At 54.6% G+C, this 15,549-nt stretch overlaps 1 protein-coding gene and 1 long non-coding RNA gene across 5 annotated transcripts in view; one reads left to right on the top strand and one right to left on the bottom strand.

The window, feature by feature from the left end:
• Positions 1 to 2,608: 2,608 nt before the first annotated feature.
• Stc2 (stanniocalcin 2) lies at positions 2,609 to 14,030 on the bottom strand. Its single transcript, XM_015492795.2, has 4 exons — positions 13,401 to 14,030; positions 11,251 to 11,393; positions 8,714 to 8,925; positions 2,609 to 3,696 (listed from the first exon to the last, which is right to left on the bottom strand). Exons 1-4 carry the CDS (start codon positions 13,549 to 13,551, stop codon positions 3,294 to 3,296), a joined length of 909 nt encoding a protein of 302 aa, XP_015348281.1. The 5' UTR covers positions 13,552 to 14,030; the 3' UTR covers positions 2,609 to 3,293.
• Positions 12,584 to 15,549, top strand: part of LOC125620378 — a 78,342-nt gene continuing 75,376 nt past the window's right edge. For all 4 annotated transcript variants that reach the window (XR_007352004.1, XR_007352006.1, XR_007352002.1 and 1 more), the window contains exon 1: positions 12,584 to 12,850. This is a non-coding gene — a long non-coding RNA (uncharacterized LOC125620378). The remainder of the gene's footprint in view (positions 12,851 to 15,549) is intronic.

Below are 15,549 nucleotides of genomic sequence, written 5' to 3'. Positions count from 1 at the left end.
GAAGTGCATGGCGCCTGCTGCAGGGTCAGTCTGGAGGAAGGGGCAGCATTCTCCTCTTTGGGTGGCTCGGGCACGGCTTGTCAGAGCCCCCTGAAGGAGGAGAAGCCAGGGGGTCCTCTTCACCTGGTATCCCTCACATCTCACAGTGTCAAGAGCCCACCTGCCCACAGCTGTCCCCCTTTGTACTGGATGTCAGACCCCCCCACCCCTTAGGTCAATGACACTGCTCCAGTGAAAGCCATTTATTTAAAACCTTTATTGATCCTTGAAGGAAAATAATGCAGTGTGACAACGTACAGAACCTGCTGCCTAGACCCACACAGACAGATCTTCTGACTTAGCCAGCCCACGTGGTGCCACTTCTGAGATCAGTCGGGGCTGCTCTTCCTTAGGAAGTGACTGCGGCAAGCATTGTTTTTCCGTGTTGGGTTCGTGACACCTTTTACTGGGCTTGAGTTTAAATATCTGCCTGTGTGTGTCAAAGTGTGACTGCGGTGCTGGGCTGATGTTTTCTATTTATTTAGTTTTGGTGTCAGCCTTTCACTCTCCGGGCCCCTCCATTTGGGAATAACAGGGCTATTTATTGATACAGAGGAGAGGTGTTTAGATCATGTTGTTAAGATGCGAAGCTCAAAATAAACACGGCATCTGTATTTGGAGATCCACATCCTTCCTCAAAGGAAGGCTCGAGAGTGAATTTGTACGGAGCGCAGAGCGAGGGGCGCAGCTGTTTTCAGCTACTGCTCCCCCCCCCACACACTTTAGACTGTGCAGATGTTCCCTGGACGCACACCACCTATGGACAGCCAGGAGCAGGACGACTGTAGCCGCCAGTGCTGCTTCATGCTGCCTGTCCCCGGGCGAGTCAGAGGGAATGACAGTCCCCTAACTCTTGAAGGAAAAAAAACAACCAAGCCGTGGCATGAACAACACACCACCGCCACCCGTCAGGGAGTTCGAATGAGCATGGCGAGCCACATCAGGCCTTGGGGGAAGCACAGAGGTAACATATACAAGTGACAAATATTTACAATAGAAGCAACCAAAGGGACATCAGTAGGCAGACCCAGAGACGTTCGCACACCGTGCCCACCCAGCGCCGTGGCAGGGGGCATTTGGTTAGCTCCTGAGTGCTGGAAAGAAATGCCAGCCTGCTGTGGTGGCCGTGGCACGCCGTCACCATGGTTTACGCCTGTTCTCATGGCGGAGCGACATTCAGTGCCTCCTCCCTCCCTTTGAGGGTTGAGCTGGATTAAATGCACCAACCCTCTGCTCTCTGCACCCCGGGTCTTCTGGGTGCTTCTCTCAGCATGTCACCCCACTCCCACCCCCCACCCCCACCCCCAAATGATTTCTGTAGAGATTGGGTTTGGGGCCTATAATGACCAGCTGTGTTTGGAGCAAAGATACTCCCTAGAATAAATAAATCACTGACATGTAGGTAAATTGAGCTCATCTCTGGCCTCCAATGACTTCGAGGGAGCTAGTGGAGAGATCAGGGGAGATGCAGACCCTCTGGGCCACTCCCTAGAACAGAGATCAACAAACTGAGCCAAGTCCAGCTGGGGGCCTGTTCTGGAACAGGGCCAAGTCCACTGGTCTCTGTCTGGGCTGCTTCCAGCTCTCACTGCAGGGTTGACCAGCTGCAGAGAGACAGCTCGGCCCAAAAGCTGAAAAGACTGTATTTCCTCTCTGACCCTTTACACAAAAGGTCTGCTGACCCCTGCTCTGGAAAGACCCAGGAAGCCTGGCCAGGCCTTCCAAACTGGCTCCTATTTGAGTACAGCTGTGAGAGGGTTGGGCTTTAACTTGACAGCCTATTGGGGAGAAATGCCTATCAAAGAGATGAGCTGAAAACTGCAAGACCCCCCCCCCCCCCGCCATGGACTTCCCTCCTGGCCCAATCCTTCCCTTCCTCAGTGAGTCCATTTCTCCTCTCTGCCCTCTGTCTGCTTGACTCCCCTCCTCATTGCTCACTTTCCAAATAGGATCTGGAAAGTTCTGCCCTGTGGAGGTTTCCAGCCTCACCTCCACTCATGCTGAAGGTTAGCCCTCTTTTTTTTTTTTTTTTTACCAGGGGTTGAACCCAGGGGCATTTAACCGCTGAGCCACATCCCCAGCCTTTTTTATTTTTTATTTTATTTTAAGACAGGGTCTTGCTAGGTTGCTCACAGCCTTGCTAAGTTGCTGAGGCTGGCTTCAAACATGTGATCCTCCTGTCTCAGCCTCCTGAGCTGCTGGGATTGCAGGTGGGCGCCACTGTGCCTGGCCAAGGTGGGCCTCTCGATGGGTGGCGCTCAGCAATCTCCTTCTCTTCTCCCCTTTTTTTTTCCTCCAGCATGGGGAAGCCAGGTTTCCTGCTCGGCCTCAAAGGGTGGCGGGTACAGAGCTTGCTGGGACCTGGCTGTGGGTCAAGGTGAGCTGCCTGATGGTCTCCCTGTGTGCGTTTCCCTCCAGGTACGAGGTCTGTCCCGGGTGAATGTGAGCCCAGGCCAGGCACAGTGCTGCTGGATTCTTTTAAAAATTGCACTTTAAAAAATTGGGCCCCAAAGGGTAGGCCGGGGCTGTTTTTCCTCCCACTTTGAGCTGGTTTTAATGAACCAGTTGCTTTGTTTGAAAGGCATTTATTTAGACAACAGATATATAGATGTAACTGGATAAATAAAAAAGTGAAATTGAAGATTGGAAGCAGTGGTTAAAGTATAAACACACAGGGGTCACTCCCTCGGACTGTGTCCCCCGGGCAGAACAATGGCTCAGAAATCACACATGAAAATGACTCTGCCCTCGCTCCCTCAAGCAGCTCTGAACCAAGAGGCCCCATGCAGGAAACTGAATTTGGGTTCCTCAGAGCACTGTGCGGCTCCTGTGCACCAGCCCCGTGCCTCCGGGGACATCCTCTCTCCCCTCTGGCCCCGCCTTGCCCTCCCACAGTGCCAGAGGCTGCAGGGTCTAGCCCCCAGTGCTTGGCCCAGCCCAGGTGGGCATTCACCTCCCCCAGAGCAGGGTACACAGCAGCCCACCACTCACTGGCCCACGATGGGAAGAAGACAGAGATACAAGGAGGTCGCAGGATGCCCTTGAGCACATGCAGGTGCCCAGCTCACCAGGCCCGCTGAGACCCCGCTGCCCCAGGAGCCTCCATCTCACCTGTTCACACACCGTCATGAAGTCCACAATCCCACAAAATCCTGCGTGTGACATCCCCCCTCTTTAATGGCAAATGTTTTGGAATGTCCATAGATAAGAAAATGGACGGCCTGGAGGAAAGATTTCATGGCCGGTCTTTGATTTCACCTCCGGATGTCAGAGTACTCAGACTGTTCGTCCTCCCACTCGCTGCTTCCAGAAGGTCCCTGGGTCCCCTGGCTCCCTGCTCGGCCCCGGGCCGGGGCATGTGGGTGGCTCCTGCTGCCTCGCTCGCCCCTGGGGCCTCTGACAGCCTCCCTGCTGCTGGGCTCTGAGAGGTGCAGGCTGGCTTCCCCGCGGTGGATCCTGGAGAGCCTGGCTCTGTCCCCTTGGAGCTGGTGCTCAGGGGATGCCGTGGAGGGCCTCTGGATGGCTGAGGTGCAGAAACTCAGGATGGAGCACAGCCCTCCCAAGTTCTGTTCACACTGGGCCTGAACACTGTGGGTGACAGCCTCCTTCACCTCCTCCCCGCAGGTAAGCAGCAGGTTCACCAGGTCCACGTAGGGTCTGGAGGTGGAGAGCAGAGAGACACTGAGGATGGATGGAGTCCCAAAGAGGCCCTGAGAGCTGTGCTCAGGTCAGGAAAGGGGAGGGGCCAGTGCTAGAGGCCCTTCCTGGAACCACTTGGAGCCCCTCTATGGAGCACCAGCCTCTGGGTCTTTCCTGGGCAGCCCTGTGGACCAGGCTCCATGCAGGCAAGGACTCTCACCCCTGAATCGCTGTAGAGAGGGAGCCCAAGCAGGACAAAGGGCAGCGACAATGGCAGGTGCTTGGGATAAAAGCTGAGGGCCCAGGCACTGGAATAAAGGCAGACTGCAGGAGGGGGGCTGATGACTGACGCCAGAGCCTGGGGTCAGTGCAACAGCCTTGGGCAAGGGGGGAGGGCCTCAGTCAGCAGAGGAGGAGCCATGAAGGTTCAGGGTTCAGAGAGGGGCTCCGATGGCTTCCAAGAGCCCCAGCATTGTGGTGACAGTGAGGCCAACTGCTTTGCACCACGGACCTTCCTCTAGGGCCCCCTCCTTAAGGTCCTCCCCACACCTGTCTGCTGTTGGCTTAGGCTCATGAGGAAGGGTGTTCTTGGGGGTTACTGGGTGCACTGCCCTCTGCACCAGGAGGACTGTGGACTGGGTGGTGGGGCTTGGGGAAAACATCTGCCTGCATGCAGCACCATTTCCCATGCAGCTGTCCCTCTGGGTCACAGGTGTAGGTGTGTGTGTACGTGTGTGTGATCTGACCATCCTCATTCTTTCTGTCTGGGCTTCCCCAGGATTGGGGCCAGTGGTCAGGCCTCCTGGTTTGGAATGAGCCACAGCCAGTTGCTTGGCTCACTCTGGATGCCCTTCAGGGAAACTGTTCCCCCAGGGTTGGAGGGTGCATGCAGACGGCGGGGCGGGCCTACCTTGACATGCATGGGCCCAGCTGCTCAGACTGTCCGGCTCTCGCTGGCCTCTCAGAACTCCCCAGGTGGGGTGGCTATGGAATGCTTCATCGTGTGAACCCCTTCCTTCCTTCCTGGTGCTGGGGATTGAACCCAGGGCCTCATGTATGCCTGGCAAGGGCTCCACCACGAGGTAGGCCCATGGCCCACTGACCAACATTTTTTTTTTTATATTTATTTTTTTTAGTTGTAGTTGAACACAATACCTTTGTTTTATTTATTTACTTTTTATGTGGTGCTGAGGATTGAACCCAGGGCCTTGCCCAGGCTAGGCGAGCGCTCTACTGCTGAGCCACAACCCCAGCCCCACTGACCAACATTTTAAAGTAGCCCTTAGCTAGCTAAGGTCCTGAATGCATCTGATCATGAGCATCACAGCCTTGGATGTCTCCTTGAGCAGGGAAGTTACTGGGAACATGGGGTGGTTATAACAAGCCTGGCCTGGAGGGCTGTGGAAGAGCCTGTGATCTTTCTGTGCAACACACTGTGGCTGTCTTAAGACGTGTGCGGTGTTGACCGCTGCTTGATTAATTAGTCCTCAAGTTGTGATTGGGTAAACTGTCCTCGCTTTGTGGATATCGATTGATAAGAGGGAGAAGGTGGCTAAGAGGGCAGGAAGGCCTGGGGCCGGCTTATAGTAGAGAGGACTGTTCTGGCCGGTGGAGTTCAAGTTGCCTTCTAAGTTCTCCTGGATGCTGTTGGCATCATCTGTGCCTGGCTGATGGGCACTGTCAGTGCCAGTGCCAGCAAGACACTGCCTCCTTGGCTACCTCGAGGAAGGCCTGCATGTGGCAACACAGGGCAGAAAGCGCTCAATGCATGTTTGACTCCTCTGCCTTGAAAAGTGGCTCTGGTTCCTCAAGTTCACTAAGTACCTCTGGCTAAAGCAACCACAGGGTCCTAGCACCTGTCACCCTGGGCCCAGGTGCACATGGCACGGGCTGTGTCTGTTTTTGGGGTTTAGGTGGATTCCCTCCCTCAGGCTTCTTTGCCCCGAGCTGGGGGAGGCTGTCTTGGGAATGTGCAGCCTGCCCTGGGCCTCCCTCCCTGGTGTGCTGTATCTGCCAGAGATGTGCCTGCAGGACCCCAGGAGGCAGGCCTAGCCCGCGCTCTCCTCAGCCCTTGGCTCTCTCCCCGGAGGCTGTGGCCGCGCGGAGGGGTGTGTGTGCTGAAGTGAGTTCATCTAAGCCTTTGGAGCTGGCATGGTGCCTTCTCAGGCTGCAGGACGAGCCGTGTCTAATGACAAAGCCCAGCTCTCTTGACTGGGTGTCAGCAAGGCTAACAGTCTAAAAAAAATACTTGGAGGGGGATGTGCCGGGAGGCTCTGAACCATCACTGGCCGCCAGCACCCAGTGACAGGCTGTGTGCAGGCCAGAGCAGGCTGCCCGCAGCTAGGGGGAGGCAGATGACCAGGAGAAAGATGGGCGGGAGGAAGAGGCAGGGAGCAGAGGGCCCCGGGGAGTTGGAAATGGCTGCTCTAACTGCATGTGCTTGTTTTGGGATCAATAGGGCTGGGGCGAGGAGGAGTGCTGTGAATTCTAGGGTGACTGTATGTTCTCTCTAATCAAATACAGTTCTCATTCTTATTTGTGACCAATGCCACACAATTTGTAAGGGCCTTCTTGAATCAGTTAAGATGGCAAAAAAAATAAAAATAAATAAAAAGCTAAAAATCTCAGGCAATTGAGCTTGCTGTGTGGCGAGGCACTGCTTGGCTGGGCTTCATGAGGGCTGCTGATGGGGGCTTTGGGGGAGCTGGTATTTGGAGGGACTCACTGCCCAGAGGGGCTGGCCTAGCCAGAAGCAAGAGGACCTGTGTGTGACCACATAGCGTGTTCTCAAAAGAGACCACACTCCTGATCAGGGCAGGCCTCCTGCTTTTCTAGAGCGGGCCAGGTGGGCAAAGGCCTGGGGGGAACAACGTGCCAGGCTGCCATGAGGAGACACTAGACAGCCACTGAGCTCCTTTCGTTTCAGGGGGACAGCATGCAAAACCCTCAAAACTTCACTCCCCCAAAGAAGACACTCAACAACACATTGTAGACTTATAAACCTGCACCCCGGGCCCATAGTCAACAAGCTGTCTTATGGGTGACAGTGGGGGATGGGCTGGGGCAAATGGACTTATGGAGTTTCTCAGCCATGGGGCGTGCATCTTTTTCAGGGTACCTGGAAGGAAAGGGGTTTCACAGAGCTCACTGTGTGAGACAGGGGGATCGGTTTGAGAAAAGCAAAGAACTGTACTATATTTGGTGACCATGAGGCCTCTGCAGGTATGGTGAGGAGAGGACAGGCCAGGAACAAGGAGGTTGGGTTCTGACAGCTGGCTAGTTCCTGTAACTGGCTTCAGGTACCTATGCCCTCTACAAAAATATTTGGAAAACAAAATGTATCTATACTGAACTTGTACGGATTATTTTTTCCCCTAGACATTATCTCCTAACCAATACAGAGCAACAACAATTTCCATAGCATTTACATTATATTAGGTATTATAAATCCTCTAGAGATGATTTATGCATACAGGTTGGGATTGAAATGAGAAAACTGCTCTGTGCGTTTACGAATATGTCAAATGAACCCCACTATTACGTATAACTGTAATGCACTAACATTTTTGAAAATGAGCAACAAACAATAAACAAATGTATGCAGGTTATATGCAAAAGCTATGTCATTTTATATAAGGGTCTTGAGCACCTATGGCTTTGTGTATCTGAGGAGGACGCTCCAGGCCCTCAGGGATGACTGCACACCGCCAATCCCCACATTGAAGAGGAGGACTCAAACCCCGGAGTGAGGTTCAGCCTTCACTTTTCTATAAAATGGGACAGTAACTTCAATCTTGTAGCATGATTGGGAAAGACAGATGTGTTAATTCACACAAAGACCCTGGCCCAAAACCTGGCACATTAGAAAAAAAGGATGGTTATCATTGTCGTTGATGCTGTTATTACTATTGCTCTCTTGGGCGTATTTGGAAGAATGAAACTGTTGCATGAGCTTTGGTGTGATTCAAGGAAAAGGCAACGTACTCTTGCTTTTGGCAAGAGCTGCCCGCATCCATGCCCCACACACCTTATGATCCAGAGGCTGTTGCAAGATACCTGCAACCTTATAACCAAGTGGGTAGTGACAGCAGAGGGTTGTTGTCCTCCATGATTGAGGTGATACTGGGGGTGAGGGTGGGGTAGCCTGTTTAGTGACATAGCTGGGAGCAGGTCATGGCATGAACTGAGGAACAAGAGTTCATGTACTGACTTGGCACCATGCCACCCTGTGGGAAGAACAAGGGTGCCCTCAAACTGTCAGTGATATGCACTGGACTGTTAGCTGGTGGCTTCCTTTCTGCTTCGAGGAAGGAGCCATTGGCTCGTCCCTCATGTTAGGAACAACTGTGTACCCACTTGCTTTTACGTTTCTGCAAAAATTGGATCTGAAAGCTGGGACCATTTTTAAAGAATGAGGAGTCCTGGGCTTATCTGTGAATTGCAAGTCTTCCAATAAGGACTGTCACATTTTCCTGGTGTGGCAGGCCAATGCTTAGCAGATCAGTTTTTGATGTTTGTTTTGCATTTTCTCTGGTATGGGCTTTTCAAAGAAAGGAGAGCCTTGGGGTTGGGGGGAACACTGCTCTCAGTTAAGCTGCCTGGTCCCCAGTCCCAGCTTTGCCTTCATCTCAGTTTTCTCATCTGTAAAAAGCCAGTCAAAGCATCCAAGTCTTGGAGCTGCTGCGAGGGTCAGGTGAGATGTTCAGACACAGCACTCAGCACAGTGCCCGGTCCAACAGATGTCTCAGCGCTCAGCTGCCCACAAGGACAACCCTGCAGCTATTTGGGATATTCAGAGACTTCCTTGGCTAAGGGGAAGATGAGAATTTCTGATTTTAAACATTTGAGTAAAAGTAATATTGTTTCTGGGGCCCAGGATTTGGAAAGTGGTGATGAAAAAAATCTCATTTTTCTTGAAAGCCAGCAGGACAGGGGCTCCTGGGGGACAGCTTTTGGGAATGCAGCCTCGGACAGCAGGCCCTCAGGCTGGATGCCATCGCGGGCCGCCCTCCCAAGCCCTGCGGGTAGTACTCACTCGTGCATCAGCAGGTCCTTGAAGTGGATCATCTCCACCATCACCCGGATGTTCTCCTGCGCTGCGGCGCACAGCCCGTGCCTGAGGTAGCATTCCCGCTGCAGCTGGGACACCATTTCCTTAATGGCCGGGCACTTCCGGCTTATGCAGCCGAACCTGTGCCGCAGAGCGTGGGCCTTGCACTTCAAGGCATCTTTGATGAACGACTTGCCCTGAGAGCAGAGGGGAGGGGAGAGGAGAGGGCGGAAGGCCGGGCGTTAGCGCGCGTGCACTGACCTTTCTGGGGCTGTCACCCAGGACTTTTAGGACAACAAATCCCAGGCCCTGTCCCAGACTCATGTCCTTCCCAGGTGACGGGGCACATCGGAGGTACATCCAGAGTGACAGGACACCTCCGGCACCGCGCCAGAAAGGATGTTAGTGTTGTGCACTAACAAATCTGCCTCCTTCCTCCCCAGCTGCGCCTTTCGTTTCCCTTGAACTGGGGCTTCCGCGGCTGTCAGGGCAGCTCAGGGCTGGTGGCTGGGTGGCAGCTTTTCTGGAACACCCGGGGAACTGGGCCATGACTCCTTTGTGGTTCTCAGCAAGGGTTCTTCCCGAGTGGAAGGTGCCCATTGGCCGCCGAGATGCACCTTCTTCCATTCCAGGAGCCTCACCAAGATGGAGGCCGCTGGTCTCCCTTCCTGCCTCAGGACCTCTGGCTCCACTCGGGCCTCCTCTTATCCTTCAAGCAGGAGCGTTCTTTGCTCTTCCAAAAAATGACTCTACTCCTTTAAACTGTTAGGATTTTTGCCACTAAAAGGCCGCCTGGCACCCGGCCTGGCAGCATCTGAGCCGAGTGGCCCTCCCCCACGCTCCTGCCTCTGAGAGGCCCGCATACATCTGGCCCGCAGCTCTCCTCCCTGGCAACCCCATTAGGCTGCGCTTATCCTAGAAAGGAGCCAGCTGTTGGGGTTGTGGAAGGAGCTCGGCCCTGGCTTCCTTATCAGTGTCCCGGGCAGGGGGCACTTGGGTGCCCACCTAGGACTCCCCACAGCCTCCCTTACTCTAGAAACAAGACAAGCTGTGGTCCTAGAGGCTACCCTGGGTTTTAGACCCGGGAAGCCACTTGAGACAGTCAATGGTTTAGGTTGGACACGGGAAGCCAGCCGGCACATTTATTTTGGTTCTCTCTTTAGAAGCAACTGAAATGCGCCCAGAGAGCGTCTGAGGGCTGAAAACCCACCCTGTGGCCCCTTCTCCTGCAGCTCTCCAGTAGGAGCCAAAGGGGACAGAGGGCTTAACTAGTTCTGTGCTGGGAACTGACTGGTGGGGATGCCTCTAACTCGAGGACACGAGGACATGCTCCTGTTGGTTGAGGAAAAAAGGGAGATTAATTCACTCCAGGGCCAGAGCGACCTGTTCTGGTCTTCTTCCCTGACATCCTGTGGGATCGCCCTTCAGCACACATCTTTCCTCCGGATTTCCTGTTACGCTTCCTAATTCCAGTTAATCCAGAAGGGATGCGTTATTAGGGAGCCTCGAGTTCAAAGTTGTGCTCTTTCCTCCCTGGTCTGTTTCCCTTGTTGCCAGCTCACATCCTCTGTGGTTAGGCTGCGGGGCCTGCTGCCTCCTGGCTCCCAGGCCCAACCCCTGTCAGGCCCTCCAGGATGTCAGGCTTGCTGACGGCTGATGTGCATGAATCACACCTCCACTGTGGCCTCTTCAGAGGCTGTCACTGTGCCCCAGTGAAATGGGAGAGGAAGTTTATGATACACAGTAACACCGTGTCTCAACAGGGCACCTGGGACCAGGGAGAAAATGAAGGGGGGGCCTAGTGCCTCCTGCATAGGAGCACACGTTTATTTGGGTTGTTGGCATTGGAGTCGTAGGTGCTTGTTAGGTCCTTGCCCTGAGTGGCAACTCAGCTTTAACCTGGGACCCCAGAATATCTCAGTTGGGTCAGATCCTAGCCATATTTATTATATAGAACAAAAGAAAAACACAGCATTTCATTCATGCTTTTGACTTTTCAGGTTGGGAAAAAAGAGCCTGCTGCTTAGAAGGAATAAATATCTGTTCTTTTGGAGGCTTTGAAGAGTCCAGTTTGCCTGCCCCTCCCCCGACCCCACCTATTAGGTAGAAAAAGCTTTTGGAATGTAATACTGGGGGTCTCTGCCCCTGCCCCTTTAGCCTACTGTCCCTCATGCAATGGCTTTGGGGACTGGGTTCTGGGTGAACAGAAATGATGTGTCCTCTCTTCCAAGGTGTCCATCATTTCCTATGATTCTGGTATGCAGGCTCACTTTGCCTGTGTAGACACAGCTTAAGAGTGTAGAAGGATTCACCTACATAAAGATAGCAGGACATCAGTGCCCTGGAGACCCTGGCATCCTGCTCACACCTGGAATGTCTCTTGCAAGCCCTGAAATTAACATCAAGAACAGCTTAGGAAACCTGTTAAGGAGTTAAGGAGTCTGTTAAGGACTTTTTCCAGCAAACATTTCTATCGCACTGTGCTAACCTGAAACATGCTTCATGCTCTGTGTGGTCTTTACCTGGGCATCAAATTTTCCAGCGTTGTGCAGAAAAGTCATGCAAATCCCATGTAAGCCCCGAATCTCACAAGAGTTGTTCTCAAAACATTCAAACACGCCACATCCCACATCGCCAGCGTTGACCAAACAGTGTTGGATCTCCGCTAAAATGAAAATTACAAATATATACACAACTCAGCCATGCTGGGGAACACAAAGAGGGCAGCTGAAGGAAAAGTCAGTGAGGACCAGAGGAAATTGTAAGGGGGGGAAAAGTCAGTGATAACCATATCAGAACTGAAGAGCAGGGAAACCAAATTTCATCACTAATACCACTTACAGGAAATGTGACATTTGTAAATATTTGTAAACTTTAGCCAAAAATTATAAAAATCAGAATCAGAAATTAAGTCTGAGTATTCTCCCTGCTCCTTTCCATTTTATTAAAGCATTTATGGGAATGTGTAGTTTGAGAGCAGAAAACATATTAATATCAGCTTTTTAAACTCACAGACAAAAATAAGATTTTAAGATGAAGGTATTTCATCAATGAAATACCCTTCTCTACTCGGATCTGTAGAAGCTGTAGCTATTAAATCAGTCATTTCCTTCCTGACCCCCAAATGAGAGCGTCCCCAAAGCAGTTTCAATTCAGCTTTATGATTCAACACCTAAAAATCAAAACAAAATTCCTATTAAGGCAGCGCCTCCAAACCATCCGCATTAAAAATACCAAGCTAGGGAAGCCGCGGTTTGCTGGCAGGCTCGGGGAATCGAGTCCGACCCTGGCTAGCCTGCCAGAAGGCCACCGTCCACCGTCCGCCCTTAGAGGTTCCTCTTAATTAGGGATCCGGTGTGAGGTATCACTTAATCCCCTGGAATTCCCGTGGCCCCAGCGCTTGCTGCCCTCCTTCGCAGAATGTGTTTCTAATTCGACTGCCCGAAAGGACAGACGGGGAGTTAACTGTCAGGCTGCCGCATGCGGGAAGCCTCTTCCCTCCCTCCCCCTACCCAATTTTCTGATTTAAACCGACCACAAAATTACATCAGAAAAGTATCTTTTGGTAGAAGGGCGGAGCCAGAGCAGACAATCCGCACTCCGATTCCTCTAGCGAAAGAGGGGTGTATTTGTGGAGGGTCACTAACTACCTAGAATCAGATTCAGTTCCCAGAGAAAGCGCTGGAGAAGGGGAAGGGTTCCGCGAGGGTCCTGGGGTGTGGAGGGCGCCCTCCCTGGCAAGTGAAGGTGAGAGGCTCCAGGAGGACCCCCGGCGCAAACCGGAAGGAGGGCGCAGGGCAGCGATTCACTCACTTGGGGCGTCCCCTATGGGCATTCGTGCATTCCTGCTAGGGCGGTGAGCGCACGCTCGCCGCCTCTGCGGCGCTCGCGAGCCCCCCAGAACACAGCGGGATTGGGTGCAGAGTGAAGGAGCTCTAGGCGATTTTCCTTCTCTCCCCGGAGCTGGGAAAAGAGCCAGCCCGGTGTCCCGCACGCCTGGCTCTGCTCTGCTCGCAGCTCGCCGGTGAGCACAGAGCAGAGGCGGCGCACGGTTCGGTCCTGTCACCATTTCTTCTCATGCTGACCTGCCCAGGAACAGAGGACTGCGGCAGCACCACGGAGGTACGCTTTGCGCCACCCCTATCCCTTTCAAAAGCAATGCCCCCGCGGGGAAGTTCGCGATGCAATTCGTCTAGCCAGCAAAGTTCTGGGATATCGGGCATCTTTTGAGGAAGGAGTGAAGCAGTACTGCCGCTGCTGGCCAGCTGTAAAAGAGAGGTTCTCCCGATGCAGGGCTTAGCCCGGCTCGGGGGACCCTCGGAGCCTCCCTCCGGCCAGCCGGAATGGAGAAGTACGCTTTGCACTGGACCCGAGACTCTCTGCCTCTGGTAGCGTCAGGCGCTGCCTCATTTCCCCTCAACCCCGGGGGAGGACAGCAACAAGTCCTGCTCCAGCCATTTCATCACCCTGCTAGCACGTGCAGATTCCGGGCGCTCCGAGCCCGGCGCAGACATAGCTTGGCCTTGCGCTTTCCTTTGCACGTCCCGCGCCACCCCAGGAGTTTGCGCTGACTGGGTGGGCGTCCGGTTCTGGGCGAAACGACCAGGGCGCGCTGCGTGGGTGCACAGGGTTCTCTCCCGCAGCTCGTGGCCGCAGGGGCGCACGCATTTACCTGTGTTCTGCAGAGACAGGCGGCCTTTCTGTTGGGAGCCCCTGTCTTGAGGACCTTGGGGAGGGTAGGTGGCGTCGGTTCCCCGCGCCAGGTCGAAGGTGGCCAACACCAAAGCCAGGGTCACAAACTGACCAAGACGCTCGGCACACATGGTTCTTGGGATAAACCTCCCGCCTGGAGACCTGGGTTCTTTGTGCTCCTCTCCTCCTCCTCTTCCTCCTCCTCCTCCGCAGCTTCCCCTCCTCCTCCCACTCTTCCTCCTCGCTTGCCTTTTCCCTCCTCCTTCGCGGCTGCGGCTCGGATAGAGGTTACCCAGCGCCCTCCCGTAGCTCTCCGGAGAGCATGTGACCAGGCCGTTAGCAGAGCCGCGAGTGCCCGGCAATGGCAGGGATGGTGCCTCAAATATCCCTGGAAGCTCTGGTGTCACTTGAATGAAGGAGTCGAGCAGGTGTTGTCCCGGCGGTTGGACCAATCCGAGACCCTGGCCCGTTTGACAACACAGCCTGGAGGCGGGGCCTGCGCCCCACTACTACAGGAGGAAGCCGAGCGCCGCTGGGAGCGCCCGACAAAGTTGCCGACCTGGCGGCGGCCACGCGTTTGCGTGCGTGTGTGCGAGTGTGTGTGTGAGCGCGGCCAGAGATGCGTGCGCGTGTGCGGGTGCTCCGAGGCAATGGCCGAACAGACTTAAAAAAAAATCAAAGTGGAGCCCCGCTCCGGTTGCAGTTAGAGGGTGAGAAGGGACGGTTCGCGCTGGGACAGAGTCACCCGGGTCCCTGACTCGCGTCACAACCTCATCAGGCTGCGAGTTTCCTCTTTCCAGTTTGGAATTCAGGAAGGACCGCAGCCCGAGGTCTTGATAGGTTGGAACTGAGATACCTGTGCACAGTGGTCGTGCGGGCAAACTGAACGCCCACGGGAATTCTTAGCGTGAGACGCTTTGCGTTAAACAAAGTAAAACCAAACACGACTGAAGACCGGAACAGAAAGAAGTACTAAAGTTATTTGCCCTGAGCAACTGCCGCCTCCTCCCGCTTTCTTTTTGGTGGGTCGTGCAACACCTGGGATATCCTGTCTCGCTCCTCCCCCAGTCCAGTCTGGGCTGCAGGGATCCAGGTGACAATCCCGACTTGCATCATTTCCAGGCGGGTGGCCCGGGAGGCCCAGGCAGCCTGAGTCAGCCCCCGCGGAGCTTCGCGTGCTGCGGAGGCCCGAGTTTGAAAGACAACTTCAGGCGTCTCCAAACACACACACGTCTCTTTCCCAAAGTGCCACTCGCCGCCCGGCTTGGGCTCCCTACTCTCGGTCCTCGGATGGAAGTGGTAAAAACAAGCAGAAAAAGCAAAATCTGGGGAAAGTCTCTGCATCTCTTCTTTCCTGTCTGGGCCCCCTCCCTAAGCACGGCGGGAATGAGACTGCCCCCAGCTGCTTCTCCCCGCCTGGAGGAAGCCAGGGGAAAGTTGGGCGCCGCTCGGAGCGCCTCTTGCCCCCGCTGTGTGTGTACGTGTGCACGCTCACGTCTCCCTAGCGCCCGGGCCGGGGACAGGAACTGCTCCTGGCCTCGTCAACCCGACGGCTCAGCTCGGGGGTATCTACGGGGATGGGGAGGGTGGGAAGGCGAGGTGCGGCNCCCCCACCCCGCCCCACGCCCCGCCCGCGCCCTGTGCAGTAACGCGCAGGGCAGGTTTCATCACCCACTGGCCCGCGGCCACCAGCCCCTGGTCTCCGCGGCGGGGCGCACTGCCTGCCTTATTGAGGCCGCCATGTGACACGCCTGGAGGAGGGAGTACAGAGACGCTGGGGCAGGTCATCCTTAGGCCGCTGCTAGGTTTCTGAAGCTTCCCTTCCCGGCTCCCAGCTGCCCTTGGGCGTGGGGAAGGCCGAGGCTGGGGGCCAGGGTGAGCACCGCTGGCTGCAGCTGTCCCGCGTTGCATCCAGCCGGTCAGAGGGAGGAGAGGAGGTGGTGGGGAAGGGCACCTTCGATGTAGGCCTTCCAGGGACCGGAGCACCCAGAAACTGCTCATCTGTGAGAGTCCTGGGAAGTGGTCACTTTGAAGGTCTGCAGTGTTGGTGAGAAACTGCGCGCGTCCCGGGTTCCAATGGCAGTTACTTCCTGCAGCCTGAGACCTTTTGTGGAGAGCGGAGAGAGTAC

The sequence above is a fragment of the Marmota marmota genome, unplaced genomic scaffold (assembly GCF_001458135.2).
Source record: "Marmota marmota marmota unplaced genomic scaffold, marMar, whole genome shotgun sequence".
NCBI classification, from domain to species: Eukaryota; Metazoa; Chordata; class Mammalia; order Rodentia; family Sciuridae; genus Marmota; species Marmota marmota.
Note: the sequence above shows the minus strand (reverse complement) of the source record. Positions and strands in the feature narration are given on the sequence as shown.

Excerpts from the sequence above, each read along its gene's own strand:
- Stc2 (XM_015492795.2), bottom strand. The coding sequence starts at position 13,551 with ATGTGTGCCGAGCGTCTTGGTCAGTTTGTGACCCTGGCTTTGGTGTTG. Across the intron at positions 8,926-11,250 it reads CTGGAAAATTTGATGCCCAG|GGCAAGTCGTTCATCAAAGA; the intron begins GTAAAGACCACA and ends CTCTGCTCTCAG. Across the intron at positions 3,697-8,713 it reads AAGGACCTGCTGATGCACGA|ACCCTACGTGGACCTGGTGA; the intron begins GTGAGTACTACC and ends CTCCACCTCCAG.